Raw genomic sequence first — 16,022 nt, 5'->3', positions numbered from 1 at the left:
TTTCCTTCCTTCTCCTTTGCCTGTGTCCCTACTTCTTTCCTTCTCTTTCCTTCCTTCTCTTTCACTCTGTCTCGCCTTCTTTCCTTCTCTCTCTCTTTCCTTCCTTCCTTTTCTTTCCCCCTTCTTTCCTTGTTTCTCTTTCTTTCCTTCTCTTTCGTCCCCTTTCCCTCCTTCTTCTCTTTCCTTCTTTCCTTCTTTCTCTTACTTTCCCCCTTTCCTTCTTTCCTTATCTTTCATTCCGTCTTTCCCTCCTTCTTCCCTTCTCTCACTTTCCTTCCTTCCTTCCTTCTTTTTCTTTCCCTCTTTCTTCCCTTGTTTCTCTGTCTTTCTTTCCTTCTCTTTTGCCCCCCTTTCCCTCCTTCTTTCCTTCTCTTCCTCTCTATTCTCTCCTTCCGTACTTCTTTCCTTTCTCTCTCTTTCCTTCCTTCTTCTTCCCTCCTCCTCTTTCCTTCCTTCCTTCTCTTTCTTTCCCCCTTTCCCGCTTTTCCTTCCCTCTCTCTTTCCATTTCATCCCCCTTCCCTTCCTCTCTATTCTTTTGTTCTTTACTTCTTTCCTTCTTTTTCTTTCCCTTTCCTTCCTTCCTTCTTTTTTTCCTCCTCTCTCTTTCTATCCTTCCTTCCTTCTTTTTCTTTCCTTCCTTCTCTCTGTCGCTCTTCCTTGCTTTCCTTTCTTCTTTCCTTATCTTTTGTTCCGTCTTTGCCTCCTTCTTTTCTTCTCTCTCTTTCTTTCCTTCTTTCCCTCTTTCCTTCCTTTTTTCTTTCTTTCCCTCAATCTTTCCTTCTCTTTCTCTTTCTCTCCTTCCTTCCTTTTTTATTTCCCTGCTTCTCTGTCGCTCTTACTTGCTTTCATTTCTTCTTTCCTTATCTTTTGTTCCGTCTTTGCGTCCTTCTTTCCTTCTCTCTTTCCTTCTTCCTTTTTTCTTTCATTCCCTCCTTTCCGTCTCTTTCTCTCCTTCATTCCTTCTTTTTATTTCCCTGCTTCTCTCTGTCGCTCTTACTTGCTTTCATTTCTTCTATCCTTATCTTTTGTTCCATCTTTCCCTCCTTCTTCCCTTCTCTTTGTTCCTTCCTTCTTTCCTTCTCTTTCTTTCCCTGTTTCCCTCTCTCTCTCTATCCTTCCTTCTTTCCCTCCTTCTTTCCTTCGTTCTTTTTCTCTTTCCCTTTTCTTTCCCTCTTTTCCTTCTCTCAGCCTCTCTCTTTCTTTCTACACTGTCAAGGGTGTGGCCTATTATGCTAATGTGTTCCTGCTGGGCTTTTTCTATAAAAGAAGCCCTGGCCAAAATTGATCTAGTTCTCTCTGAAGTCTTCATCATTTTCTTCTCAGATAGGACTCCATTTCAGACAAGATTCCTGATCTCTCAAGTCCATCAAACTGTCCATATGTTATTGAATCCTCTCTCTGAAATCTTCATCAATTTCTTCTTGGAGAACTATCAGTTTCTGACACCAGTTCTTTTCTCAGCCACAGACTGTATCAGATTTCCATGGTTCATGCCCATCCTTGGGGGTGGGTCGGCTGAATGGTTGTCTGTGAATGTGATGGGCTGAACGGAGGTGTGAATGGGGGTGTGAACACGATGGGCTGACTGGTTGAGGATGGAGGCGAACCAGTGGACATTGAAGCCAGGGGATGTGGGCTGACAGCTGCCGGAGGATGTTGGCCAGCTGAAGGGAGTGGAAGAGCCTGGGGGATGCCACCCATGGTGCAGGGCAGTGCAGGATCCGGCCTGCTTACCTCGTGTTTGTCTTGCAGGGATGTCCCAGGGTGGAGTTTTGGTGAGCTGCGCCCGCAAGCCATCAAGAGAGTGGTGACGTTTCAGGCAGGTGAGCAAAGTTCCCTCCCTCCTTTCCTTCCCTTCACCCCCTCTGGATCCCCATTCTGCTACTTAGCCAAGGAGGCCTTGTGACCTGCCAGCTTGAGAGGTTGGCAGCCTCAGGGGCCATCTGGCAAGCTGTCTTGGAAGATGAAGAGAAAGAGGCGGAAGGAACCAGTCTTTGTCTTCTGACTGGCTCAGTGCTGCAGAGCTCTTATGAGAGAGTGGTCAGAATATCACATTGGGAGCCCTGGGGTCACACCCACACTTAGCCATGTGGCGTGACCCCTGGCTCTGGGCAGTCTTTGCCACTTGGCCTGCCCTAATGGCCAGGTTGCTGGATGTATCCAGTTGTGGTGGACAAGAACCATGCAAGCCTCTTAAGGTGCTCTTAAAGCAATAGAGTTAAAAAGAAATATCCTCCTAAAAGACATCAAAATGTCTGTGATAGTCCAAAAAACCATACTGAATCTGATGTCCTCCCTCAGGAGTCCAGGATATCCGATGGTCCTCTTAACAAGAAATCATCAGATGACAGGAACCTGTTTCAAAGCAATATCTTTATCAAGTCCAAATGCCATTATAAATCCTATGCGGGCAGGGACCTCTCTCATTGGCTGAATCTGCATTTTCATTTTTAAAGCAGTCTTGATGCGGTCTTTCTTTATACTAGTGTGATGCTTTTTTCAAAGTGGTATGAAAAAAATCTGCTATTTTTTTCTGCTTGCTGGCCGGGAATGTTGCTGTTCTCCTCCCTCTAGTAGGCCCAGCGTTTGCCGGCACCCATTAGCTTTACACAAGGCAATAAATTACTTAAGGCAACAAGCCAACAAGCTATAAACTTCTCTTTACATTCAAAGAGAAGGATTTTTTCAGCTTTCATTTTTTGGTTTAAATAAGAAAGCAAAAATAGCCAAAATAGCCAAAAAATTGTAAGGACTGGGTGTTTAGTTTGCAGAATGAATGTATGTATGTATGTATGTATGTATGTATGTAGAAGGGATCTTTCTCTAACTTTTCAGGCAATATAAAAATCACAAAACAAGATAAAATCATTCACTCTTAGCTTGTCAAGCTAGGGAAAAGTTTCTTACATTCCTCTATGTGCTGTCAAAAGGTAAACAGAGCAGATAAGCCTGAGATTAGCACTTGGGGGGGGGCTTAGAGTGCTTTTAATGGTCAAATCTGCATTTGTCTTTCCCACTGGTGTCCCAGCCTTCTGACACATCTTTTAAAAAGCTGTCTACATTTGGTGTCATTTTCACACCTCAACAGTGCTAGCATACTTTTGCACCGTCATTGCCCTTTCGTGGTGGCGCCACTGTCATTGCACCTCTGCACTGCTTTAAAAGAATCTTCTCCAAACAACATTCAAACAAGCATAGAGAAAGACAGAGTCACAGCAGCACAAAACTGATTTAAAAATGCAAATGCAGATTCGACCACATCCATTTGAGTCGGAGAGAAGCCACAATCATGGCGGAGCCGAAACCATAGGGCAATAAAATAATGCAGACAGCAGAAATTATAGTAGTGCAGTAGGAGAGCAAAACCTAAAGAGATGTGGACATTTTTTTGGGAGATGGAGTGAGAGTGTAGCCGAAGCAGTGGAAAATGCCAATGCAGATTCCACCTAAGAGCAGCAGAAATGGCTCAGTGGCACAGCATCTACTTTGGATGTAGAAGGTCCCTGGCATCTCCCATGAAAAAGATGAGGCAGTCAGTGATGTGAAAGACTTTGACCTGAGAAAGCTACTGTCAGTCAGAGTAGCCAAGACTATCCTTGAACGACCAAAGCTGTGACTCAGTAGAAGGCGGCTTCATGTGTTCAAAAAGGTGGTAGTTCTGACATTCACAAAAATTGAGAATACTTTTAAGATTGATACACTAGGTAGCAATTCATAGTATTACCTACCAGTTGTCAGGCATGCAACAAGTCTACCCCTCCTCCCACCCTATAAGTAGTTCTTTCAAATACACTTTAACAAATGCATCTCTTCCAAATTTCATGTGACACTCTCTTTCTGCAGACAAAGCTAATATTAGTACCCTTTTGTATTTATATTTTTCTGCCACAATCTGGTTTTTGCACTTGAATTCATGGATGTCACATGCAGTGCACATGCTTAACTCTAGAATGGATTGTATGGTTTGGCACTTTCCCTTTCTCCCCTTCCTTAAAATGTTCAGTAACTTGACTAAAAATCTTCAATATGGATTTTAATGGGTTAATCTAATTTGCAGAAATTTACAAATGAAGACAATTAGCAGTTCTGAAGGGGAAAAAACTGCATTTTTAGATGATATACACATAGCTTGTATGTTTCCCCCATTAGGCAAATAACTCCCCATGGCTGTTTCAGATTGGAGGGTGAAAGAGAGGTTTAAATCCTCTCCCCTCTGAATTGGGTCCATTCCCCACACACCTAATTTGAATCAGTCTTTTCTGCTTGAGCCCTAAAACACTTCCTCCCATTCCTGTTGAAAACAATTTTTAAAATGTTAACCTATGCTTTCCATTTCATCCCAAGCAACTTGTCAAGCCACCTAGCCAATTAATTGACTAAATACAACAGCCCTGATTTCTGTTCTTAATATTCACCAACAGCATTCATCAGCAACCTCCACCTTGTAGATGAAATCCTTGACAGCATTGCCTACATGCTGATAAGAACCACCTGAAATCTGCTGATAAAAGACTAGCTGAAAGCAGTCAAAGTCCCTCCCTTCGGAATTAAAAACATGCTTTGACAAATGTTTTCAGGTACCATTTTTAAGTATTTGGTGGTGCAAGAGGATAGCAATCCAGCAAACAGTGTTGTCAGTTAAAGATCCACATGTGCTTCCTTTTCTTGTGTGGTTTTCTTCATTTTGCCATGCAAGATCCCAGCCCAGAAGTCAACCTGCTTCTTTCTCAGTTTCTTTGCTTCCCGTTGCTGCAGGTTCAGTTCCAGGTATCCTTCATTCTGGTCATAGCGTGGCCACTTCACCAAACCTTTCCCGTTCGGATTCCTATAAAACATGAAAACAAAAGTTGCATTTGGGACATTGGGTGTTATTTGCAAGCTGCAGTAATTAAGCCTCGTTGCTTCGAAACAGCCAAGAATCTCACCCTGTGCGAGCAAAGTTGGCCCAGTATTTCATGATTGTCTTGCTGAGCTGTTTCTCATCCTCCGCATTATCACCTGAAGATGGGACAGGAGAGACAAAAGGAAAAATAATCTCCGTGGCTCAGTAACAGGGTATCTGCTTCGCATGTGGGAGGTCGCAGCAGGTTTGATCCCCGGCCTCTCCAGTTTAAAAAGCAACAGGTGATGTGGAAGAACTCTGCCTGAGATGCTGGAGAGCTACTGCCATTTGGAGCAGCAAGACTGACAAACCAGTGTCAGTAGGGGACAGTCTCGCCAACACAATTAACTTGGAATACGGTGGCAGCAACAGCTTAGGTAAAGTAAAGGTAAAGGTTTCCTTGCTCGAAAGCCAGTTGAATCCGACTCTAGGGTTGTGGTCAATGCTCCCTCTAAGCTGTGGAGCAAAAATTCTACTTTGTGAGCTACTGGCATTAAAGCTGTGAGTGATTTGGCTCCTGCATAAATTAATTTGCTCTGGAGCCATCCTTCCTGAGCTAAGACAAAAATCTGTGAGCTAGCTCACACTAACTCAGCTTAGAGGGAACACTGGTTGCGGTGCTCATCTCCATTTCAAAGCTGAAGAGCCAGCGCTGTCCGAAGACATTTTCGTGGTCATGTGGCCAGCATGACTAAACACCAAGGTGCACGGAACACTGTTACCTTCCCACTGAAGTGGTACCTATTTATCTACTTGCAATTTCTTGCTTTTGAACTGCTAGGTTGGCAGGAGCTGGAACTAGAGACGGGAGCTCACTCCGTCATGCGGCACACTCGGGTCTTGAACTGCTGAACTACCCACCTTCTACAGCCTGCAGTTCAGCGTCTTAACCACTTGAGCCACTGCAGCTTAGGTATCACTATTTGAAAGGGATTAGACACATTTGCAAGACTCTCTGCCATGATTGCTAAATGGGCAGGAACAGCAGAGGGGGATACTATTATGCCCTCAATGTGGGGTTTATTTCTGGAGGCATCAAGCTGATTGACTTGGTTTGAACCAGTAGGACACCTTTGAATGTCTTCAGTCTTTTTTTTTTAATAAAGGTTTTTCGCTTAAAAGAAAAAAAGGGAAGGGTAGACAGTGGGAGAAAGAGAAAGCTGAGTGATATATAAACTGGTAAATTAAACTGTTAGTAATGTCCAATTAATCTTCTTGGGCTTCTTCTGTGTGTTGTCAAACTTCTTTTCTTAGTCCTGTTACATGTAATTCTCTGTTAGTATGTTAGTAATGTTCCTTTGAGTTTCTGTTAATAAAAAAGATCTCTTCTGTGCACATTCAGAACCGCTTCTTTGCGTGCTGGGTACTTTTACTATCGCTGACGTGGAGGAGTTCCTCTGTTGTCTTCTCCTTCCGGCTTGTTAGATCCTCCTTCGGGTTGTTGTTAATACTCTCAGTTCATGCACTATAAATCCTCTTCCTTTCATGCCCCGGAGGTCCCCATTTTCGAGAATGGTATCAATTTCATTTTCGCTTTTATATTCGCTCCCAGACTCTCTATGGGTCCTCCTCGCAATTGTTGACTTATAAGCGCTTATCAGGCACTTCTCGCTGTCACAATTCAAACTTTTCCGTTTTACAAAACTCCCGTCGGATTCACAGCCATAAACAGTCCAAACATTCAACAGCCGGCTCTCGCACACAAGCAAACGCCCAGACGGAAGTCCCTCCCTTCTTCTCCGCTCGCTTTTGCCCAGCTCCGACATCTTTTCTTCTTTGTTTACTTTTAGAAAGTTCTTAAAATGTGCTCCAGAGAGACAAAACTTTTTCCCGCTTTGTTTCAAATACATCAAAGGAAAACATCACTATCCGCTCGATTCATCCCCCCCCCTCCTTTTCTTTTTCGCTTATGCAAATAGAGGGTTAACCTCTTCGCCTTTTTCGCTGGGAGGGGGGGGAAAACGTTTTTAGTTCTTTTTCTCTGCATTTTGACAACTCACAGTTAAGCCGATCTTTTCTTTTTCCATTTTTGCGGATGGTCGCTTTATCACTCGGTGACGTCTGGTGGCTCCGCTAAACCCCGTTCGGGGTCGCTCACGCAGCAAGGTCCGATGGTGCAGGGCATGGCGGGAGCCTCGTTCTCCGACCTCTCGGCCGAAAGAGCGACTCCCCCCTAGTGCGCCCTAAAGCGCCCCGGATCCGAGCTCCTCTCTTCTGAGGTGCTCGTTCGGGTCTCCGCTCGTGCGGATTCCCTCCTCCACCGCGGGCGGACGAGACGCCCTCGGGAGCGACCCGAGGATGCGTCCGCCATTCGCGGGAGCCAGACCGGAAGCCGAATGTCTTCAGTCTTGATGGGAAAGGTCTTGGGCATCGAATGGCTTGGGTGGGTTCAGGACTGCTGAGAGAGGGGAACGAGGGAGAGGCTGGGTGAATTACTGGGTGAATTTGGCAGCCCCTTTATTGAGGGTCAGGAAAAGAGGTTAAGTGTGACCTTGGGCCTGTCAAACTTTCTCCCTGCCTAGCCTACCCCACTGGTGAGGGTAGAATGGTGAGGGTAGAATGGTGAGGGGCCTGTACACAGTCCTGAGATCCTTGAAGGAAAGGTGGGATTTAACTGGGAGGTATGAATTGGAGAATGGCACATGTGGAAATAACCAATAACTGTTTTCCTGATAATGCTAACGAGACACAGGATTTCATTTCAAATGATGTTTGGGCTGAAAGTGGGTGACCTGAGAAAAGAGTAATTCCAGTAGCACCTTAAAGACTAACAAAATTTGTGGTAGGGTATGAGCTTTAGTAAGTTACTGCTTACTAAAACTCATACCCTTCCACAAATTTTGTTAATCTTTAAGATGTTACTGGATGCTTAACTCTTTTTTTTTTTACTGCTACAGACAAGGCTACCTGTATAGAAATATTGATTTCTAAAAGCCTCTTGCCTTCTCCTGTTCTGTCTTCTGATAACAGGCTGTGCCTTATTTCCTGTTACCAGCCAAATGGTGGGCCACATGGCCTCGATAGCCATGCCATAAACCCACATTCTTTCACACGTTCATGCCAAAAGCCAGACCTGATGGCTCTGCCCCACATGCAAGTAGTCACATAGACGATGAGGTACCTGGAAAGTAGGTCAATTGCTTGCAGGCGTGGTCTCCAAATTTCTAGCCTATCCCCACACGTAGCCATGACAACCAAAAACTGGGCACATCCCCTATCTACTCCTGGTTGACTGATGGCAACAGCTGATCATGACTGGAATTGTGGTTTAACTGTCTGATCCCAACAAGGGAGAGCTCAGCTCTGCTCCTGTTCTCTCTGTTGTTTTATTACACCTGAAATGCTGTCCTGCCATGCTGTCTGTTGGAGAACAAAGACCTACTTTGTGACTTAGAGCACATGGTGGGACAAGGATAGGATTCCTACTCAAAATCCCTTGGTGCTACCTGGATTATCACAATGGACAATCTTGAACTCTTGGATGCTATCCTGACTTGGGTAAATATGTATCTTTTACTGTGTAGTTAAGGCAAATCGCCTTAGGCTTTCTTGTTTTGTAATCTTTTGTAGTCTGTTGCTAAGCTCTATATTGAATAAAAATTATTCTTATTCCTAAATGGTCTCTGATGTTGTAACTCGAATTCCAAGGCTAAAGTCCTGTGCCTAACTGACCACAAGCTACCATTGAGCATTAAGTGTGCATCTCTGGGAATGAGGTGCTAATGTGTTAAGCCCTAGATGCCAACTGAGATTTTGAACCTCTAATCTCAGGTTGGGAGGGGGACTATTGTAGAGGTTCTGAATCCAGAGAGGGTAGCCTACCTCTGTGGGTTGTTGTTTAATGTACTGAAAAGTGCAAGATTCCCCTCTCAACCCTGGACAGGTTTGAGTGGGCTATCCTGTACACTACCCATCTTGGGTGACATGAGGGAGGGACTCGGGAATCTTGGTAGGAGAGCCCAGGGTGGGTCTGCGTAGGCTTCGCTGAGTCTTCCATTTGGAGAGCAACCAGAAAGATTAGAAGCTCCTTCATAGGAAAGATGCATGGGTTATACTGTCCATAGAAGCATGGGTTGCTGTTATACTACCCTTCCAACAAGAGCAGGAGAAACAGATGTGCTGCCATTTGCACAGCATTAGACTCCTGACGATTAAAGAAGAAAAAGAGACTGGATTTATACCCCGCCCTTCACTACCTAAAGGTGTCTCAGAGCGGCTTACAAACTCCTTTCCCTTCCCTTCCCCACAACAGACACCCTGTGAGGTAGGTGGGGCTGAGAGAGCTCTGACAGAAGCTGCTCTTTTTCAAGAACAGCTGTGCCAGAACTATGGCTTGCCCAAGATCATCCAGCAGCTGCAAGTGGAGGAGTGGGAAATCAAACCCAGTTCTCCCAGATTACAGTCTGCGCACTTAACCACTACACCAAACACTTCTTTCAAGGTCAACTGTTGAGGCTTTGCTCAGTGTACCCTCCTTATGTTATTTAATTAGTATATTTGTAACCTACCCTTCCTCCAAAGAGCTCAGGGTGGTCCACGCTGTGTGTCCCCCATCTCCATTTTATCGTCACAACAACCATCCTGTGAAGTGGGGTGAACTGACAGAGAGCGACTGGCCCAAGGTCACCCACCAAGGTTCATGGCAGCATGGGGATTCGAACCCAGGTCTCCCAGATCCTAGAATAATACTCTAACCACTACACAACACTGCCTTGGTTTTTGCTCTTTTCTGAGGGTGCTTGACCATTTCTGTCATTGTGTTTACCAAACTTCTTTGGAAAAGAGACCCGTTTCACCCTGTGTTCTGGGACAGACTATTCTGTAGGAACAATATAGGAAGATTTCCACACAGGCTGGATTGATGCTGATTAGGACCTGTATTTTGGATCTTGCAGTTTTGTATGTCTAGTCTTTCTATTTTGCTTTGTTTTATTTTTAAATCTGGATTTTATGGTTTGTGTTGGGATTGAATCATTCCTGAGCTTGGCTGAGACTGCCTGAGCTTGGAGCACAAGAACAATAGCCTACGAGGATTCTGAAAGTAACCAATCTAGTAGTAATGTTATGTAAATAGCCTATCACTGGGAGTGGGGTGTGTTTGGATGTGGCAATTGCATGCTATTTAACAGAGCTGAGGCTCTGGAATCTTGTCTTGCTCTTGCTGAAATCACTAATAAAGTAGAACTGATCACTAGACTCGAGCCTGCTCATCGAACCCACTATGTTTTATATGGGCTTTGCCCCTTGTAAGCCGCCCTGAGCCCGCTCTGCGGGGAGGGCGGGGTATAAATCTTAATAAATAAAATAAAATAAATAAATAATATTTAACAGTTTGTGTATACTATTGCTGTAATTCACATTGAGAATGGAGGAGTATCACATTGTTAACGCTGCAAACAACCAATGCAGTTCTGAAGCTCGTCCACTATTAAATTCATCTGTAACTGTACCCTTACTAAAGGAGACTGATGTGTTGTTTAAGAATGGGAATCCGAAGACAAGGAACAGTTCGTCACCATGGTCTGCCTTCACAAAATCTGGCTTGGTATCTTTAAACATAGTGGGCCGGTGCTGGAATTCATAAAAGTAGACAGGAGCCCCAGAATCTGGAGAAAAGAAAAGAGAAACAGTCCATTCATTGTTAGCTAGGGCTGCCAACTCCAGGTTGGGAAATTCCTGGGGACTTTGGGGGTGGAGACTGGGGAGAGCAGGGAGCTCAGCAGGGATGCAATGCCATCGAGCCCACCCTCCAAAGCAGCCACTTCATCTAAGAAAACTGATCTCTAGTCTGGAGAGAAGTTGTAATTCCAGGAAATCTCCAGGCCTCACCTGGAGGTTGGCAAGCCCATACATCAGCAGTGGTAACTCTTCCCAAACTGCTGGATGTGCTCTGAAGGAAGCCACAATCACTGTGGTGCTACAGAGGAGCACACACAGTTCAGTCACGTCCGCACCACAGGGTAGCAGCTGCTTTTTCACCACCTGGCTCAGGGCTCCGTTTATTCCAAATCTTTGCTTTGTTTTGCAAATATAGCTGCCAGCATTTCTCCATCAAAGACAATTCTGACCCTTTCCTCACCTGCTCCTTTCTTCCTGGGAAAAGCCACCCCTCAGCTGCTGTTCCCAGGAGCTGCAAGGATGAAGATATTTTGTTTGACTCTGCCTCCTCCGGAAGCCATTTGGGGTTTGGCCCTGCCTCTTATGGAAGCCATTCAAAATCCCAAATGTGCCGCAAGGGTACAGTAGACCAACACTGATGAAATGTTCTTCATTGAGAGTACCCTCATAGCCCATCTAGTATGTCTTTATGGGAAAGATTCACATTTTGGCAGTGAAATCCAAATGTGAACCCCAAGGAGAATTTTGGCCAAAAGGGCTTCTAAAGGTCTGCCGTGACAGTCCTGTTACTTTAGAAAGTTCACCTCTATGGCTTCTTGCTGTTTCAACAGAAGGAACCACAAAAACAGCATCTCCCATCAGATCTTGGAAGCGTTCTCGTAATTTGATACGATCTTCCGTGTCTCCCAGATACTCATCCAATACCTCCTCCACAGATTCGGGCACGAGCCCCTGCAACGAAAGGAAGTGCAAGCACACTGAGGGCATGTATAACGTAATTGTGTTTTTACAGTGAGTGGTACCACCTCATGGACTGCATGTTGGGGAGGATTTGTTTCAATGGAGCTAGTATAACCTCTGTGGAAAGCTTTTTGGAGGAAATAATGTGCCCCAAAGCAGCCACATTCCACAACTCAGATACATTAACTGACTGGATTCTTTCCAGCATTGTGTTTTTTGTTGTTTGGTTGGTTGGTTCTTTGATTTCAGTACAGTGAATCTTCCTAGTGTATAATCTGCAGAGCTACACATTTGGTCTGGGAACTGAGCTAGATTCTGTTGGAGGTACCTTTCCAAAGTGCTGCACTAGGTATCAGGATTTCTTTTCCTTTCACTATCACCATATTGGGGTTGCCAACTCCAGACTGGGAAATTTCTGGTGATCTGGGTGGGGGGAGGTTGTGGAAGATGGGAAGGGATGTGATGCCATCGAGTCCACCTTCCAAAGCTGCCATTTCCTCTGAGAGAACTTATCACTATTGCCTAGAGATCAGTTGTAATTCTGGGAGATCTCCAGACCTCCACTGAAGGCTAACAAACACACGGGAAACACAGCAAGGTTGAGTAAACGCGGGAAAACACCGTGTTCAAACAAAGCATGCAGTTCTGATATGCTACTGTAACTTCATATATTTGAATAAATCATATAATGTACAGTAAAGACCCTAGTGCAACCTATTAATTATAGTACACTGATAACAATGACATAAAGAACAATATATATTTTGTAGGAAAGTCCACAACTACAGAGACAAATATGCAGACAGGATTCAATGCTGTAGGCTGTCTTGCTTTCAGAAGAGAGATGTAGCAACCGTCATGCAACACGCCTCCCAGGCAAAACTTGCGTGTTTTGAGAAATTCTTCTTCAGGCAGACTTTCTCTCCTGGAACCAAAGCTCACAATGCTACAAAGCACAAGTCAAGAAATTCTGTAGAAGTCTTCTCCAGTTCTCCAAGCATATCAGAAATGTGTGTTTTGTTTGAACACGGTGTTTTCCCATGTTTACTCCACTGAAGGCTGGCAACCCTGTGCCACATCCTTATGCACTTATTCCCCTTATTCCCATGTTTAGAGATTCATAGCTAGACTCTGAAAGCCAAAACAGACATGACATGATGCCGAGGTGTCTGTACAATTAGATCTCCCCAATGTTGTTTCAAAAGGTTTGTAATATTTTTTAAGTCTTTCCAGGTACATTGGAATTTGAACATAAATTTGACATTTTGTGATCTCAAGAGTATCTGCTTTTCTCTTACCAAAACGGAGGCCACAGGCTGGAATGCTGCAGAGATGTTCTCCCGATTTATGCCATCTTTGATGTCTAGGAAATTCATTACCTGTGTGTTAAAAAAATTATATTTTAGCAGTTGCATTTTATGTTGTTCAGTTTGTAATCATGCCACTTTAATGGCAGCAGAAGATGTAATGTAATACTCAAGGAACGTATGGGAGCCTTTTAACCTGATAAGCACTTTTAGGTCTGGTTGGTTTAACAATGCTATTTATGATTCATGTTTTATGTTCTGTCTATGTCTGTGTGACTGATTGTAATGGCCTTTGACCACATACAATAAATGATACTGCTACTCAAATAATCTGTGGACAGAACAGCTCCTATCCACAATAGCTTTTGCAGAACTACATACACATGAACACATGAAGCTGCCTTACTTTGAATCAGACCATTGGTCCATCAAGGTCAGTATGGTCTACTCTCACTGGCAGCTGCTCTCCAGAATCTCTGGTAGAAGTTTTTCATATCACCTGGTCCTTTTAACCTAGTGCAACCGATTAGTTATAGGTTATATAATAATAAACTATAGTTCGCATGAATCTGGTCCTTTTAACTGGAGATGCTGGGAATTCAACCATGGACCTTCTGCATGCCAAGCAGATGCTCTTCCACTTGAGCCACAGCCTCTCTGCACTGGATTTATCTTTCTTCATTCAGCTGTTGTTGAAATCATAGATCCAGTTTGGTGTAGTGATTAAGTGCGCGGACTCTAATCTGGGAGAACCAGGTTTGATTCCCCACTTCTCCACTTGCACCTGGCTGGATGACCTTGGGCAAGCCATAGTTCTGGCACAACTGTTCTTGAAAAAGAGCAGTTTCTGTCAGAGCTCTCTCAGCCCCACCTACCTCACAGGGTGTCTGTTGTGGGGAGGGGAAGGGAAAGGAGTTTATAAGCCACTCTGAGACTCCCTTGGGTAGTGAAGGGCAGGGTATAAATCCAATCTCTTCTTCTTCCCTTCTATATTTGTTGTAACCATTTCCCACAGGGATGTACAAACCCATCTGCCTTCTGGAGAGCTGGCAAAAATCTCTTCAGCACCTTAAACTTGACTTGCTGCTGGCTTCACATCTCCCCTCCTGTTCCTTTCGTACTCCCCTTTGCAAAGCTGTGGTTAACACGAGACTGGAGAGGAAATGGGAGTGGTGTGCAAAGCAATGGCAACACAGAGGCTGCTGAGCTTCCTGTAAAATAATCCTGCAAGATAGTCCCTGAGTGTGAATCACATATCATAGAGTCTTTGTGTCAACTATATTTTATTAATTAATTTTATTTACTTAATTTGTACCCCGCCTTTCTTCCCAGTGGTCACCCTTACTGCAGTCTCCTCTCTTCCATTTCACCCTCACAAAAAAAATTGAATTTATCGTATGGCGTTGTATGTGGAATAGCCAGGAGATCTCCATGGGGGACTGTTTGGCTACCAAAGCTATAGTTCTTTTTTGGCACCACTAGGTGCCAAAAGAACAACTAGCTGGCAGGGTGCCTGGTAGGCACTCACCTTCCCCAGTTATCGTGTGGCCCTAGTTAGGAGTATTAATAAGCCATGTAAACCGCTCAGAGCCTCCGGGATAGAGTGGTATAGAAATTGAAAGTTAAATAAATAAATAAAATGAAATAGGTGGCAAGCTATGCTTATCTTTAGGCTGAGAGTGCTGTGACTTGTCTAAGGTCACCCAGCTAGCTTCAAGTGGGGAATCGAACTCCGTTCTCCAGATTACAGTCCGCTGATCTTAACCACTACACCAAACTGTGAGCTAGGTTAGGCTGAGAGAGTATGACTGGTCCAAGGTCACCCAGCAAGCTTCCATGGCATGAGTGGGGATTTCAACCTGGGTCACCCAGGTACTAGTTCAGTACTCTTAACCACATACTGCACTGGCTCTTCCTGCTGGGAGCTTAATTTCCAAGCCTGTGCAGGCCCAATTCAGACCGGAACTGTGATGCAAAGGGGGGAGGGGCTTCCCATCCCACATTTTCCCCATCAACATGCATTAAATTCTCCTGGTAGGGCAAACAGCAGCTCCCTGGGGCTCTTTCTGGTTGAGAAAATGCTGTGGGAGGGGAGAGGGCAGTTTAAGGCCCTCGCCCTGTGGACCATGATCCTGATCCAAATCAGGTCCATGTGCACCTGCGGACTGAGCTCCTGGGAGGGAATTCTAGGTGCACTTTTGATAGAAAGTCCTCATGGAGTCCACAAAGGCTTTATAACATGTGACTCAACCCCCAAGACCCTTTTTTTTAGATGATGCAGGGACTTGTGATACAGAAGGAAGGAGATGTCTTACGACTACCATGACGTTCCACCCATATTCATGGTTATTCACGCCAAGTAGATAGGGGATGACACTGAACTCCTTTGCCGCCAGAAGCTCTTCAGGTGCCTTTGGAAAGAACTCGCCGTCCACAACTGCGTTCATGCTTGCAACTTCCTGTGGTTAATTTTTTTTTAAAGGAAAATATTTTAAACGTGTGCTTGCTGGCTATCGTTATATCACTGCAAGACATTCATCGTTAGAATGAAGCAAGATTGAACTCTAACCATTTTTTCATATGGAAAGCCCAGCAAATCCAGGCAGTTGCACAGGCCCAGCTAGCTGTCAGGTCCCTACAGCAAACAACGTAGTACACACTTGCAAGAAGGTTTTACTTTATTGAAGCCATGAAGCACTAGAACAGGGTCACTGTTCAGAATAACGAAGGTTGAGGTGCATGAAAGGATAAATCAAGTTCATAATTACAATAGCCAATAGATATGGTTTCCGCGCGCGGCCAAGAGGCCCCGCTCGCGCTTAAACCCTGAGAAGCAATGGTTCCTTAACTATAAACAATTAGTCTATTCCCACAACTACTGCTCATTAAAGACTAAGCAAAGCCTTCTGTGCTCTTCCACCTGTGGCCTTGGAGAGATAGCATTACATTAAAGCAAGACTAGCGTTCATAGAAAGGAATGCAGACTAATGGGAAGATGTGCGCATGACAGGCTGAACACACTTGCGAGACTGGGGGGAGAAGAAATTATACATACACAGGAAAGAACCTTTGGCAGCTTGCTGAGACTAGCTGGTGAGCTTTATATCAGCCATGTTCCAACTGCAGAGCCAGTTTTCAGCATCAGTGTAATGATTCTTAGGCACAGAATCTAGGGCAGCATCAGCACCTCCTTAACCCACACCAAGTAGTTCTATGGCCAATGGCAAGACGTAGGAAGCCCAAGCCCTCCGTC

The 16,022-nt window shown here is 44.6% G+C and overlaps 1 protein-coding gene across 2 annotated transcripts in view; it reads right to left on the bottom strand.

The window, feature by feature from the left end:
* Positions 1–3,879: 3,879 nt before the first annotated feature.
* The window catches only part of LOC107110321 (pyrethroid hydrolase Ces2e-like), a 25,830-nt gene continuing 13,687 nt past the window's right edge, over positions 3,880–16,022 (bottom strand). The window contains exons 7-12 of one of the 2 annotated variants that reach the window (XM_015411091.1): positions 15,085–15,228; positions 12,761–12,841; positions 11,306–11,453; positions 10,334–10,489; positions 4,927–4,999; positions 3,880–4,826 (exon numbers count right to left, since the gene is read on the bottom strand). In XM_015411091.1, the coding sequence (XP_015266577.1) occupies positions 4,640–4,826; positions 4,927–4,999; positions 10,334–10,489; positions 11,306–11,453; positions 12,761–12,841; positions 15,085–15,228 (789 nt within the window). In that variant the 3' untranslated portion in view covers positions 3,880–4,639. The remainder of the gene's footprint in view (positions 4,827–4,926; positions 5,000–10,333; positions 10,490–11,305; positions 11,454–12,760; positions 12,842–15,084; positions 15,229–16,022) is intronic. The other variant, XM_015411092.1, reaches the window with a different exon arrangement.

The sequence above is a fragment of the Gekko japonicus genome, unplaced genomic scaffold, assembly GCF_001447785.1.
Source record: "Gekko japonicus isolate JY-2015 unplaced genomic scaffold, Gekko_japonicus_V1.1 scaffold711, whole genome shotgun sequence".
NCBI classification, from domain to species: domain Eukaryota; kingdom Metazoa; phylum Chordata; class Lepidosauria; order Squamata; family Gekkonidae; genus Gekko; species Gekko japonicus.
The sequence above is the reverse complement of the archived record's forward strand: the minus strand, read 5'-3'. Positions and strand labels throughout refer to the sequence as shown.